Raw genomic sequence first — 16,172 nt, forward strand, 5'->3', positions numbered from 1 at the left:
AGTCTACAACGCATTGTATACCCCCTAACCCTTCCATTGTTAATGCAAATCGATACTTTTGCAAAGTCAGCCAATCACATTACAGCTAGTGTCATCACCACTAACTGTAATGTGATTGGCTGACTTTGCATATTCAGGACTGTGATTGGCTAGCGAAACACATGACACATGTGCAGCCCTATGAATAGCAGTATGGACTTTAAAAAAAGTCATTTATCCTTTTTTTTTTAAAGTGAGTCATGTTGTGATGACCACACACCGCCCACTTCACACTGGGTGTGATTTTTTTATATATGTGTTGACAAATGTTGGGCACATACATATTTTATTTGAGGTTTGGCACTATTGTAATAGATTTTTCATGAAGAATAATGCATTCTAATGACATACCAAAGCTTTGGTCCTATGTGTAAGTCTGCCTTCTAGCAGACGTGAGAAAGAGCGGAGAAAAATTCAGCCGGATCCTATTGGTTCACCGATCTGTCCGTCAGCCCCCGCCCCATGCCCCTCCTCCTCCCCAATGTGTAGCATTGAGAGCCCTTACGTCACAACATTTGGAGCGACGCCCACTGCGCTCTGGTTGGTTGGGTAAATGAAACACTTCCTATCCCAGTCGCGTCAATAGGCTGGTCCAGGCTCTTATTTTTTAGCAAAACTAAAAAATAAAAGCCTGGAGATCAAGACTAGGTGAGAGCAGACTACAGCCATTAAGTTAGGAAGAGGAAGTAGTTAAAGGCAAATAACAGTTACAACGTCGACGGCGCGCCGACTCTAGTGGACTTCAGCAACAAGAGGCACCGCCGAGCGAGCCGCCGTACCAAACGTTGCAAAGTCCACGAGAGCCGACTCAGCGCCGTTGGAGTTATGTACCGATAGGGACAGAATTGTAAACTACCCCCCCCCCCCCAGGCAGTGCCAGCGCCAAGGACAATCTTCCACCACGGAGGAAAGCCGACCATTGCTGTCCTCTTGGAATGAGACGCAGTGATTAGGGGCGAAGCAGTTCCGTGTGCGTCACAGAAGGGGGCGTTGCCAAGTTACTACGATCGGGTAGGAAAACGACACGTGGGTGTGGTCATGTAGAGGAGGAGGGGAGGGACTTGGTCAGGTGGGTGGAGCTAAGGTTCCAACCAGGTATACTTGATGAACTGGTGGGTTTTGTCCACATACAAATATCATTTTAACACTTACTGTACAATTTTTGGAAAAACATTCTTCCTCATATATTAATAATACCCAATGATCACCGTTTTAGGGGAAGTAGAACCATGGAACCCTAAAGTCCTTATTCAATTCCTTCATTTCAGACAAGTGTGTGGAGTCCGGACTAAAGGTGAAGATGAACTCTCCAGACTCAGCCAGTGCCATTTCTATTAAACAGGAACCTGAAGACCATCCACACCTCAGTACGTTTAATGTTCTCTCTCTTTCTTAAATATTTTTCTGTTCTGTTGTAGAGCTGTCGCAATATGAACATTTTACTATGCAATAGTTATGACAAAATATATGATAATATCCCAATGATTAAAGATGATTAAACAAATTGGCCATGTGGTGCACACACCATAGGCACCGGAAGGGGGGTCAGAAGGGCCTAGCAATGGGCTTGTCGATCTCGCCGACCGCTGGTCTATTTATAAAAAAAAAAAATCCCTGACCAGCGCTGGTCTAGCACCCCACTGTTCCCATCGTTTTGCACAATGGTTGTTGTGTATTGGCTGCATGCTTGCCTCTCGCCGCAATGACCGTTCTGTTACTGGCTACGTGTGCAGTTGCTCTCTCAACTCGATAAAATAGGAGCCAGACAAGCTAATACTCAACAAATCGCTGTTTTTTACGTATTCTGCCTGTGGGTGTGAAAGAAGCAGATGCCCGTGGGGCTCGGGCTGCAAGAATCAAGTGCTGCTATGATAGACTGACTGACCAGGGATCAGATTACTGCAGCGCAAATCTACATAAGCGTTCAGATTTCAAATATAAAGTGCTGCTGACCCCCATGCCACGGATGTAACAAGTTGAGACGCAAAAGGTCTAAGTACCTGTATCTTCCGTATTGTTCAATAAAAAGCTTTTTAATCCGATCAGCGGCCATTTGTTCCGAATTTTCTCCGATACTTTCAACTATGCGACACTACTGGTTGGGAGGTGTATTGCACTCTGATACATTACAATTTATTTTATAGAAAATGGCCGCCGATCGGATTAAAATGTTTCATATTGAACAATACGGAAGATACAGGTACTTAGACCTTTTGCGCCTCAACTTGTTACATCCGTGGCTCGGGGGTCAGCACTTTATATTTGAAATCGAACGTTTATGTAGATGTGGCAGTTGTAAATGTAAAAAAATCACAACCCAGGAACAAGTGGGCCCATGACTGTCATGGTATGACAGCCATGTTTCAGGGCTACAGCTAGGCTAGATTTGATATTTCATATGGAGTATAGCTGACATCTCACCAATACTGTGTTAGAACAGCATTTTAGGTTTGTCATGTCCATAACAAGACAGACTGCATGTGATGGCTGACTCAGCAGCCACACATTGAGCCTATGTGCTGTGGGAGGTTTCTGACGGACATATATGGACATGAGGGGCTGGCCAAAGCAGAGGGGATCAGCTGCTATGGATCTACAGCTAATCTGGACAAATAGGACTGAACCACAGTCCCTCTGTACCATGGGGTGGGGCAGGGGTTTTGAGTGTGTGTGTTTCATGGTAGTCTTTGTCTTTTCCCCCTTTTTTGTTAACAGTGGTCTGACCCATCCCTATATATGTCCACCTCCTGTGTCATTCTAGTTAGTCCAGTTTTTAGTTCAGTTGTGTTTCTCTGTTTAGTTATTTAGTTTTGATTTGTTTATTTTTGAGCACATTTATTGTTTGATTATTTTGAAGCAAAGCACAAAAAGAAAAATAAAATACCAAAAAAAAGGAACATTCTTTTAAACCAACAACCACGTTTCCCTGTGTCTCTCCTTCCGACCAACTCGGTCCCTGACAGATGGTGGCAGTGGTGGGACAACGGAGGAGAGCACAGGTTTTTTCTTTTTTCCCCCCCCCTTTTTCTCAAAGTTTTTTTGTTTCCAAACCCTGAGCAATGAATCGTGGTAGAGGAAGAAGAGGATCACCAAAGCCGACACAGGAGGATGAGGAGGTTGAGGAGGCTAGTCCAGACTCTGGAGGAGCCCCTGAGATAAGCCGAGAGCCAACACTGGCAGATTTGGCCAGTATTTTTCAGGACCACATTGGCAAACAGGAGGCCCGGGATGCTCGTCAGGAGCAACGTTTTGAGGCACTGAAAAATCAGTTCCAGCAGATGCAGCTGGAGGTGCAGGCTCATACTTCCCCGGGCCCAGAACGCAATGCAGGTGGTGAACCTGGTCCACAGGCTGAAGCAGCAGCGTCTCCAGAGGGCTCCCCAGACATCGCTAACTCAGGTCGGTTCCGCTTCTTTCCAGAGCCTAGATTGGAAAAATTAACTGAGAGTGATGATATTGAACATTTTCTGACGACTTTTGAAAAAATCTCATCAGCATGTAGGTGGCCTAAATCTGATTGGGTTTTCCGCCTAATTCCACTGCTTACTGGTAAGGCGAGAAGTGCCTATGTACATATGGATGTTGATGAAACTCATGATTATGAGAATGTTAAAAATGCCATTCTAAGAAAATATGACATTAATCCAGAGTCCTATAGGCAGAGATTTCGCTACACAGATATTGAACCGGGGGAAACCCCCAAGGAACTGTATGTAAGGTTAAAGGAGCTGTATCAGAAGTGGATCCGACCGAAAGATAAAACTGTTAATGATGTTGGTGAAATGATCATTTTGGAGCAATACTTACGCATGCTATCCCCTGAGCTACAGATATGGATCAAGGAGCATGATCCCCCATCGGCAGCAAAGGCTGCGTCACTGGCTGATGTGTTTGTGGCCGCCAGGAGGAAAGGACAGCCATGGAGCTATAACAACTGGAGGGAAGCAAAAGAGAACCGCTGGCCCACCTCTCCTCAATACCACCAGGATGCAACACCAGGTGTGGGTAAGGCTCCCATCAGGGAGAACCAGCCAACAAATACACCAACAAAACGGTTTAATAGAGTACCCACTTGTTATTTGTGTGGACAGGAAGGCCACATACAACCAAATTGCCCAAAGAACCCACTCAAGCTCACTCAAATGTGTGTGGTGCCTCGTAAAAATGATTTACAAACTAATAATGATCAGTACATGAAGATGGCAACCGTCAAAATTAATGGAAAGACTCTGAAGGCCCTAATTGACACTGGCAGTGATCAGACCCTGGTGCACCGGAAATTCGTGCCACCCAATGTTATTTGCACTTCGGAGACAATTCCCATTTGCTGTGTGCATGGAGATAAGAAGCCGTACCCCACGGCTGACATGTACATTGAAGTGCAAGGACAAACGTACCTGTTGAACATTGGAGTGGCAGACAATCTGCCCTTTTCAGCCGTGTTAGGTAGTGACCTGCCTGTCTTGTTTGATTTGTTACACAAACCTCACAGTTGTAATGTTGCAGTAACCAGAGCCCAAGCCAAGTTGGTAGATGAGCCATCAGTAACACTCAGTACCCTGCCTTTTTATGATGCAGACCTAGACCAACAGCCCGGGAAAGCCCGAAAACCACGCACACAAAGGAGGCAGGAGAAGTTCCAGCATACTGTGGTAAAACCCTCAAAGGAGGTAGCTCCAGACCTGCCACTGGGTTTTAAGGTGCCCTCAAATATGGTGCAGATGCAACAGGATGACCCCAGTTTAGCCGCATTGTTGCAAAATGCTAAAGAGGGGGGGAATGGGTATTTCCTACAGAAGGGTATGCTCTACCTTCAACATGGACCAGTTAAGCAGCTAGTCGTTCCCAGGTTAGCCCGAGAGTCAGTACTTACCTTGGGCCACTCTGTTCCCTGGGCGGGCCACCTAGGGAAACACAAGACCATAGCGCGCATTAAACGACACTTTAACTGGCCTGGTCTACAGGCAGATGTTGACCAGTTTTGTAGGACTTGCCCTCAGTGCCAGAAGACATCAGCCAGAAGACCCTCGAGAGCTCCACTTCAGCCTCTCCCCATTATTGGCACCCCCTTTGAACGATTAGGTATGGACATTGTTGGTCCAGTTGAAAAAAGTAAAGCCGGAAACCGTTACATGCTGGTGATTACAGATTACGCTACTAAATATCCAGAAGTGTTCCCTCTAAAATGCATCAAAGCAAAAGCTGTGGCATTCTCCTTGGTGCAGTTTTTCTCCAGGGTGGGCCTTCCGCAGGGGATTTTAACAGACCAGGGCACTAATTTCATGTCCACCCTTCTGAAACAGGTTTACCAGCTGCTCGGCATCAAGGGTGTGCGAACGACCCCTTACCATCCGCAGACAGATGGACTAACGGAGAGGTTTAACCAGACCCTCAAGCAAATGCTCCGTAAGTTTGTCGATGACACTGGATCTGATTGGGACCAATGGCTACCTTACCTCCTCTTTGCATATAGGGAAGTACCCCAAGCCTCAACTGGCTTTTCTCCATTTGAACTGTTGTATGGTCATGAGGTGAGGGGACCTCTGACTTTGCTGAGGGAGGCTTGGGAAGGGGACCAGGCGGGGGAGGAGGGAGCTGTTGATGTAATAACCTATGTGGTAAAGATGAGAGAAAAGCTGCAGAAGATGACGGAACTCGCCCAGCAGCACATGGCCGAGGCCCAACGCTATCAGAAAACGTGGTATGACAAGTCAGCACGACAGAGGTCCTTTAGCCCAGGACAGAAGGTTCTGATCATGCTACCCACCAGCGACAGCAAGCTGCTGGCAAAGTGGCAAGGGCCATTTGAGGTGGAGAAACAACTTGGCCCTACCACCTACCAGGTTGCAACCCCAGGGCGGCCACGCTCCCGTAAGGTGTTGCATGTGAACCTCCTAAAGGAATGGTCTGAGAGACCAGAGAAGACGGCAGGGGTTATGCTGATCAGAGCGGTGGAGGAGGAAGAGGCAGTAGATGACCAATATCTGCCCTCACCTGCCCCCGCAGTGCTTGATCTAGGCCATCTGTCAACGGATCAACAAAATCAGGTGAAAGCTTTATGTAATCCTCAAATATTTCAAGAATATCCAGGACGCACAAATATTGTTGAACATGATATTGTCTTAAAAAAAGAGGCTGACGTAAAACGTATGAGTTACAGGATTCCAGAACGCCTCCAGGGCTCCTTGAAAAAAGAGGTGGACCTGATGCTGTCCCTGGGCACCATTGAGGAATCCAAAAGTGAGTGGTGTAACCCAGTTGTTTTAGTCCCAAAGAAAGATGGCACCATACGATTTTGTATTGATTTTAGATACCTGAACTCTGTGTCAAAATTTGATTCTTACCCAACACCACGTATTGATGACCTGATTGAGCGACTGGGCAAAGCAAAGTACCTGACCACCATTGACTTATGCAAGGGCTACTGGCAAGTGCCTCTTTCCAAACGGTCTAGGGAGCTGACAGCCTTTCGCACTCCATGGGGGCTTTTCCAGTTCACAGTCCTGCCATTTGGGTTGCATGGGGCCCCGGCAACCTTTCAAAGACTGATGGATCAGGTATTGAGAGGATGTTATCACTATGGATGTGCATATCTTGATGACATTGTGATTTTCAGTGCCACTTGGGAGGAGCATCTCCAACATCTGGGGGAGGTTCTGGGGCGAATCCAATCTGCGGGCCTGACCATTAACCCTGCAAAGTGTGTGTTCGCCAGAGCTGAGACTGAGTATCTGGGGTTTGTAATTGGGAATGGGGTCATCAAACCACAGGTCCACAAGGTCCATGCTATTAATTCCTGTCCCCCACCTAATACCAAGAGGCAGCTAAGGTCCTTCCTTGGCATGGCAGGCTTCTATCACCGTTTCATTCCCAATATGTCCGATAGAGCTGCTGTTCTCACAGACATGACCGGGAAAACACGGCCCAACGGGCTCCGGTGGACGAAGGAGACATTGGCAGCCTTTCAAGACATTCAGCAGGCTCTGGGTAAGAACCCCGTCCTATACAGTCCAGACTTTGAAAAACCGTTCATTTTACAAACTGATGCCTCGGAGAGGGGGCTCGGAGCTGTCCTTCTGCAGGGCCCACCGGAGGACCAACATCCCCTGGCGTTCATCAGCCGCAAGCTGGAGCCAAGAGAGGTGCGGTATTCTACAGTGGAAAAAGAAGCCCTGGCCATCAAGTGGGCCCTCGACTCGTTCAAGTATTACCTCCTGGGGAGGGAATTCACTATCCAGACCGACCATAAAGCCCTCCAGTGGATGCAGCGGATGAAAGACACTAATGGCCGCATCACAAGGTGGTACCTGGCCATGCAACCGTTCCGATTTACAGTGCAACACATCCCCGGCAAACTCAATGTGACGTCAGACTACCTCTCTCGCTGTTTCAGCGAGAGCTCCGAAGGGGGGGAGTGTGTGATGGCTGACTCAGCAGCCACACATTGAGCCTATGTGCTGTGGGAGGTTTCTGACGGACATATATGGACATGAGGGGCTGGCCAAAGCAGAGGGGATCAGCTGCTATGGATCTACAGCTAATCTGGACAAATAGGACTGAACCACAGTCCCTCTGTACCATGGGGTGGGGCAGGGGTTTTGAGTGTGTGTGTTTCATGGTAGTCTTTGTCTTTTCCCCCTTTTTTGTTAACAGTGGTCTGACCCATCCCTATATATGTCCACCTCCTGTGTCATTCTAGTTAGTCCAGTTTTTAGTTCAGTTGTGTTTCTCTGTTTAGTTATTTAGTTTTGATTTGTTTATTTTTGAGCACATTTATTGTTTGATTATTTTGAAGCAAAGCACAAAAAGAAAAATAAAATACCAAAAAAAAGGAACATTCTTTTAAACCAACAACCACGTTTCCCTGTGTCTCTCCTTCCGACCAACTCGGTCCCTGACACTGCAGGTGACGATGAGCTCTCCAGACTCAGCCAGGGACATTTCTATTAAACAGGAGGAACCTGAAGACCATCCACTATTCTTTTCTCTTCTGTTGTAGGGCTGTCACAATATCTAATTTTACTAAAAATAATCATGACAAAATATATCATGACAATGATTATATCCTGATGATTAAAACAAATTGCTCACTCTGTCTGGTTGCAGAAGCATGAAAAACTGATTGAATACTTTCACCTTATTCACTTAAGACCTTTTGACACATTCTTCCTTGTGCAATCGTAAATTACGAAGGATTTCTTCCCTAATATATGAATCCTATAATCTTTGCTCCCAAGATTCATGTGTTGGAGAGTTGGTCTTTGGGGGGGGGGGTGGCATTTGCTGAAATTAACTGATCTACAAGATCTCTAGCTTGTAGATCAGCTATTTTAGGAGAAGAGATTTGGTGTAGAGGTTAGCAAATTGTTTGGGAGATAAGTGGGTTATTGATCTGAGTCTAATGATCATTACATCCCGATAAAGAAGAAGAAAAAACAGTTATGTACAGTATATGGACAATCAAAATCAGTTGGAAATATAACTTTTTGATGTGGTGTCATAATTAAACTTAAGGCACACTGACTATCAAGAAAATTAAAATGTGGCACTTCATGTCGAAAAGGTTGCCGACCCCTGTTCTACATGGACAAAGGAAGAATAGTGTTACATTTTAGAAATCCATTGTTCAATATAATGTTATTGTTCTGCTCCTAGACATTCCGCACCTTGTTGTGTGTAAAGAGGAGGATTCTTCTGGACAGGAAAGAAGCCCCAGTCTGCTCCACGAGAAACCAGAGCCTTCACACATTAAAGAGGGACAGGAGGAGCTACTTCAAAGACCAGAGGAGCCTGATGGATCAATGTTGACATTACTAGCAGTGAAAAGTGAAATTGATGAAGACATCTCTTCACACTGCTCTGAAGTTGAAGTTGAGCTTGAATCTGACACTGAAGTCACTGAAGACAGTGATGATTGGGTTGAGAGAAGTGGAGGTGTCCACACTGGAGAAAAAACATTCCAGTGTAAACTGTGTAACAAGAGTTTCAGTGAGTCAGGTAGTCTGAACAAACACCAGCGTGTCCACACTGGAGAAAAACCATTCCAGTGTAAACATTGTGACAAGAGTTTCAGTCAGTCATTTAACCTGAAGAGACACCAGCGTGTCCACACTGGAGAAAAACTATTCCAGTGTAAACTGTGTAACAAGAGTTTCAGTGAGTCAGGTAAACTGAAGACACACCAGCGTGTCCACACTGGAGAAAAACCTTTCCAGTGTAAACATTGTGACAAGAGTTTCACTCAGTCAGGTCACCTGAAGACACACCAGCGTGTCCACACTGGAGAAAAAACGTTCCAGTGTGAACATTGTGACAAGAGTTTCAGTCAGTCAGGTAACCTGAAGATACACCAGCGTGTCCACACTGGAGCTAAAACATTCCAGTGTGAACACTGTGACAAGAGTTTCAGTGGGTCAGGTAGTCTGAAGACACACCAGCGTACAGGGGTGTGCTTAATGATCAGGAGGCCCTAGGCAAACCCTAGTATGAGGCCCCTGGGGGGGGAGAGAGAGAGAGAGAGAGAGAGAGAGAGAGAGAGAGAGAGAGAGAGAGAGAGAGAGAGAGAGAGAGAGAGAGAGAGAGAGAGAGAGAGAGAGAGAGAGAGAGAGAGAGAGAGAGAGAGAGAGAGAGAGAGAGAGAGAGAGAGAGAGAGAGAGAGAGAGAGAGAGAGAGAGAGAGAAATGTAGATTAGATAGTGCTGATTCAAATGTAAATGCAGCGCTCAAGAGTTGTCTCCTCTTGTTTGAGGGAGGCCCTAGTGTTGAGATCTCATGGGGCCCTCTGCCTGTGTGGTGGCCCAGGCGACCGGAAAAACGTCTGAGAACCCCTGCTTTAGAGACATTCTCCAGCTCTTTTGTTTTCTTCTTTTAAATCCTCACATTCATTTGTTTTAAAGGGATATTTCGCTTTCAAAAAAACGTTGGGTCATTTTATCGTCTACTCAGGCTTTTTTGAGCCCCCCGGACAGTTTTTAAATTGCTTGATTCAGTATTTAGATATTTGATATTAATTTTATCAGACACGCCCCCTTCCTATACAAACCCATTATAACTTCAAACTCCATTTTTAATCAGCTGACTCTGAGGAAGGTCGAAAGACCGAAACGTCATAACTTGCACCTAAATAAATAAAAGGCTTAAAAAGTCTGTTTTGCTCCAGCGTTGATCTCTTCTCCATTTTTAATAAATGTTTTTGTTGTATTTAATTATTTTCATTTTCCAAAGAATATATTAAAAATAAATAAAAAACAGTCTCCTCACGTATTAGAAGGACAATATCAGTCACCAGAACCAAGGACGTGTGTTTCTGATTAATCTAACATGGTTAAAATGGAGTTTGTAGCTACAATGGGTTTGTATAGGAAGGGGGTGTGTCTGATAAAATGACTATCAAATATCTAAATACTGAATCAAGCAACTTAAAAACTGTCCGGGGTGCTCCCAAAAGCCTGAGTAGACGATAAAATGACCCAAAGTGTTAACGGTAACAATTATGCTGTCCGGCAGAAACCAGCTTACGCCATTTTGACGCTTTTGCATGTTTTTCCATAAATCAGGGCCATTGAACACCCTTTACGTCTGTGTGTTGGTAAAAAAAAAACAGGACCAGGTCATGGCTGCCAACTAAAAATGTTTTTAAAAAAAGAGATCAAGCAAGACTATAACCAGGGGTCATCAACATGTCCGTACACAGACAAATGTGTCCGTGGCAAAGACTTGGTCTTGTCCGTGGCAAACATTTTTATATTTACACACCATTATAATGTTCTTATTTAGTTTTCTTCAGAATATGTATGACTCTGATTTACTATGACACTATGTATGGAACATTAGGAGTCCTACTAGTACTAGTGGTTCACAAATGTTTTATTTGCAAGGACCACCGTAACTCTGAGACTTGTCCACCACAAGAAAGCATGGTGATGACCCCTGCTATAACTGAAGAGAGATACCTCCTCCACCAACCAACCCCAGACCCCATCCATCCTGAAAACTTGACCTCATAGCTTTTTAGATGTTGAGATGCTGAATTTCAATTAATAAACATGTCAAAACCTCTTTAAAAGTAGTTGTTTTTGTTGTGGTTGTGTATTAATAACATGTCCAAAATAGGACTGCCGGTCACGACCATCCACAGTTGTTGTGAGAGAGACACTAGTCGAGTCCAGGTTGAACTTCAATGTTAATGTTAATGCCATTTTAATACATTCTCAATGTGCTCCTGTGTGCTAGCCCATAGCTTGCTAAACCTGTTGTATGACTGGTTCTCACTGATAACGACAAACATAGCAGATCTACAAGCTCATAGCGCTGCACCGAGTGCACGCTATGAGCTTGTAGATCTGCTATTTTTTAAAAGTCTTGAAAATGTGTGCATATCTTTGAATATATATATATATTTTTAAAGCAAACATTTTTAACTGAAATATTTGCTTCTGGGGGGTCCCTGGCACAAAAAAAAATCAGATGGGGGTCCGCGGCCAAATAAATTTAGGGGTCCTTGGCATGAAAAAGGTTGAAACCCACTTTTGCAGTAACAAGTGTCTCTCTCCAGCTCTCTATTAAATAGAAGATAGCTGCATTTTCAGGTTGGGATACTAATTGTATGTAATGCTAACTAAATGCCTCAACTCCTACAATGCCAAGTGCTTAAGTTGTCAGGGTGAGGGGTCCCCATTTCAAATGTCATTATCTTGGGGTTCACGTCTGAAAAGTTTCTGAATCTGTAGTGCCACATTTTCTTATTCCTCTTCTGCCCAGTAGGCGGCGCGCCTGCTTATTGGAGTCAAACGCAACTTCCTTGAAATGCCAGACAAGAAGAAGAACAACAAAGCGAGGTTGCCATGTCTGCTTATTATAAGTAAGGTTTCTTGTAAATATTGAAAGTTGCGGAGAGTTGCGTTTTTTGTGCCAGGGACCCCCGCACCAGATTTGTGTTGATAAAATGTTTCAAAGAGAATAACAGATCTAGCAGATCTACAAGCTCACAGTCACAACGTGTTGTGAGCTCGTAGATTGGCTCTTTTCAAATAGGCTAGATTGATATAAAATATAGGTTTAAACTTTAAAGTGCTCATGTGGCCTGCTTTTGGGCTTGTTTTCCTTGACCTGTTTGCTTATTTCTCTCACAAAACCTGGCAACACTGCTCTAGTGCCACAATGCAGTAGTGTAAACAGCATGGTGTGTTGACTGACTGTTGTTGACACTTTAAAATACCATAGATTTATATCAAAGTAAAATGCAAAGAAAAGTAAAACGTGTCGTTTCTAAACAGTGTCGTCGTTAAGCAGCAGGAGGACGTTTGTTAGCAGCTCAACCACTGAAACACAGCAGGTATAAAGATCAACTCATTCAGGTTGTTTTGCATCTATGTTAGCCATGGTTCACATCATGTGAACCGAGAGTTCCTGCTTTAGAGTGGTGTTCCATTTGTTTTACATTTACAACTCTCACATGTACATAAACGTTCACATTTCAAATATAAAGTGTTTACCCATGAGCCACGGATGTTACAAGTTGATCCGTTCCGTGATAAGTACCCGTATCTCCCGTATTGTTCAATAAAAAGCATTTTAATCCGATCACCTGATCATCTGAACGTTTATGTACATGTGAGAGTTGTAAATGTAAAAACATAGAACACCACTCTAAAGCAGGAACTCTCGGTTCCATGACTGTCATGTTACAGTTTCAGGGTTACGTATCATTTTAGATGAACGGATCACGTCTTGTTTAATGTATTTGTCTTTATTAACGCATCATTTAAGCTGGAATATAAATCCAATTACTCTGTTAGGTTGTTATAAAGTGATCATAAACACAAACAATAGCTCCAGACCATAGCAGCAGCATTAATACATGTATGGTTTTGCTAGCCTGGGACCAATCTGCGAGTGCAAAAAAAAAAATGCATCCTGATATAGTCGGCTACGCCAGGCTATGGTTTTGTTGTTGTTGACGTCACTATTGTCACTGTAACCCTATAGTTCAGTGGTTCTCAACCAGTGGGTCGGGGGTCCCCACGTGATTTTGGGGGGTCCCCAGGTGACGGTGAAGTGACAATTTTAGGACTTTTAAGACCTTTTTAATACCTCGAAAATAATTTACTGCATCAAAAGTAATCAACAAAGTACTATAAAAAATGTACAGCCGAGCTACAAGCGTTGTCAGCTTATAGATCTGCTATTTTCACAATAGCACCCTTATCAGGGTGGGGGGTCCTCAGTTGAAATATGATTATCTTGGGGGGTCACAGCCTGTAAAACACCAGTATCTTTACTCTGTCAGACAGAGTCTGTCTGTAATGTTAATGTGATTGTCAAGTGAAGTTAGAGCTCCATGTCTTCATGCACCTTGAATCCTTATACCAACTAAACATCTGTCATGCTGTATTGTGTCAGACCTAGAATGACCATCCAGGTAATGCATGGCATTGGAAATGATCTCCCTGTCTTGTTCATGGGCTGCAAATTGACAGTTTAGCTCCAAACTCACCTGTCTGCTGTTATTATAATTGACAAAGGATTTCTCCTTATTTTTCAAATTATATAATGTGTAAACTTTATTGTAAAATCACAATTTTACAAAAACGGCAAACACGCAGTGGGAATATTAATTCAGCTCTAAATGCTGAAAAGAAAAAAAAATCTGTTGAATTTGCATCATGTCTATAATATGCATAAGCCAACATCTATCAGGGGGTGGGACAACACCACAGGGTAATCAGATAGAGAAAAACATCTTATAGATACAGTGTTCAACATTTACATATCCACAGAACTACACAGAGGATGTTGTTGTCATCAACAACAACATGGACAAAGATTTGATTTGATTTGATTTGATTAGACGTTATACAGTAGAAAAACACATGTTACATCATGTTCATCATAGAAACATCAATACAGACACAGAAAAGTCTTGCGACTTATTTTCATTCTGGTCCTTGGTCTGAGACAAACAACACTGCAACAAAATACATACAGGTAAACAATACAATAATAAATAAAACAATCAATTGCTGCACTACCTACAGCATACATACATAGAATCACATTGCTAACATAAGTAACCCTACTATTCGGCAACGTTTTCTAATAGCCATGCTTTGACCCTTATCTTAAAAAGGAGATGGCTGCTGGTGCTCTTTATGGTCAGGGGTAGCGAGTTCCAGTTAACTGCTCCTCCAAATCTAAATGAGCGTTTTCCCATTTCAGTGGTGAACGTGGGCATGGTCAGGTCTGCTATGCTGGCTCTGGTTAGGTGGGAATGGGCTTCGCTACGCTTCTGAAAAAGATTACATAGGTACACAGGGGTGCTGTTTATGTAGATGTTATGCACCAGGTTCAGCTGTAGTTGAACTGACCTGGCTGCCAGAGGGAGCCAGCCCAACTGCTGGAAATGCGGTTTCCCAACATGGTCCCTTGCAGACAGAAAGGAAGAATAGTGTTACATTTTAGAAATCCATTGTTCAATATTGTGTTATTGTTCTGCTCCTAGACATCCTGCACCTTGTTGTGTGTAAAGAGGAGGATTCTTCTGAACAGGAGAGGAGCCCCAGTCTGCTCCACGAGAAACCAGAGCCTTCACACATTAAAGAGGAACAGGAGGAGCTACTTCAGAGACCAGAGGAGCCTGATGGATCAATGTTGACATTACTAGCAGTGAAAAGTGAAATTGATGAAGACATCTCTTCACACTGCTCTGAAGTTGAAGTTGAGCTTGAATCTGACACTGAAGTCACTGAAGACAGTGATGATTGGGGTGAGACAAGTGGAGGTGTCCACACTGGAGAAAAAACATTCCAGTGTAAACTGTGTAACAAGAGTTTCAGTCAGTCAGGTAACCTGAACAAACACCAGCGTGTCCACACTGGAGAAAGACCATTCCAGTGTAAACTGTGTAACAAGAGTTTCAGAGAGTCAGGTGACCTGAAGAGACACCAGCGTGTCCACACTGGAGAAAAACCATTCCATTGTAAACTGTGTAACAAGAGTTTCAGTCAGTCAGGTCAGCTGAAGATACACCAGCGTGTCCATACTGGAGAAAAAAACGTACAGGGGCGTGCTTAATGATCAGGAGGCCCTAGAGGCAAACACCAGTATGAGAGAGAGAGAGAGAGAGAGAGAGAGAGAGAGAGAGAGAGAGAGAGAGAGAGAGAGAGAGAGAGAGAGAGAGAGAGAGAGAGAGAGAGAGAGAGAGAGAGAGAGAGAGAGAGAGAGAGAGAGAGAGAGAGAGAGAGAGAGAGAGAGAGAGAGAGAGAGAGAGAGAGAGAGAGAGAGAGAGAGAGAGAGAGAGAGAGAGAGAGAGAATCCAGGACTATATCATTTAGTATTGGTTAATAATAGTATGAGATTTTCAGTTGAAGCTGTGACCTTTTGGAGTCAGCAGGATGAGAAAGCAGGGGAAGCAAACCCCCTAGATTTGAATACAAGATGCATGTCTCTGCTATTGATGTGTTGATCAGTCAACACTTTAAGTATCCTGGCTTTTGTCCTAGAGCAGGAGTTCAGCTTTAGGTGTGAACTAAAAGCAAGTCACGAGCCAAGTCTTTTGTTAGTCAGCAGGCTGAATTCAATACTATTGTCTTTATGTAAGGATGGTGGCCGAAGTGAAAACATCTGTTGTCTCCCTCTGTCCCCAGGAAGTGTGGTAAAGGTGAAGTCATGCAGACTCAAATTGAATTCTTGTAATTATTCTTATTTCACAGTAAAAGCTTATTTTGTAGCAAGTATAATCATTGGTGAAATGTGGTTGTGGAAGAAACCAGTTAGTTGCATGTAAACCTTTCTTCTTGAATCTAAGGTCAAGTCCTCTTAAATCATCTCTTTTTGTCTAAATCGTTCATACAAGGTTGAATACATACATGTGTGGGCTCATTTTGAAGCTAATAAGATGTTAAACTATGATTTCATAATATGAGTTTGTGTTAAAAAAAAGAGATCAAGCAAGACTATAACCAGGGGTCATCAACATGTCCGTACACAGACAAATGTGTCCGTGGCAAAGACTTGGTATTGTCCGTGGCAATTTTTTTTTATTTACACACCATAATAATGTTCTTATTTCGTTTTCTTCAGAATATGTATGACTCTGATTTACTATGACACTATGTATGGAACATTAGGAGTCCT

At 43.7% G+C, this 16,172-nt stretch overlaps 1 protein-coding gene across 1 annotated transcript in view; it reads left to right on the forward strand.

The window, feature by feature from the left end:
• LOC311049663 (uncharacterized protein) overlaps positions 1-15,694 on the forward strand; it is a gene marked incomplete at both ends in the record, with an annotated part of 36,933 nt that extends 21,239 nt beyond the window's left edge. The window contains 2 exons of the mRNA XM_084063424.1: positions 14,539-15,092; positions 15,683-15,694. Coding sequence (XP_083919550.1) covers positions 14,539-15,092; positions 15,683-15,694 — 566 coding nt within the window. The remainder of the gene's footprint in view (positions 1-14,538; positions 15,093-15,682) is intronic.
• Between the last annotated feature and the right edge of the window lie 478 nt (positions 15,695-16,172).

This window comes from Gymnoscopelus microlampas (assembly GCF_963454915.1).
Source record: "Gymnoscopelus microlampas genome assembly, chromosome: 1".
NCBI lineage: Eukaryota > Metazoa > Chordata > Actinopteri > Myctophiformes > Myctophidae > Gymnoscopelus > Gymnoscopelus microlampas.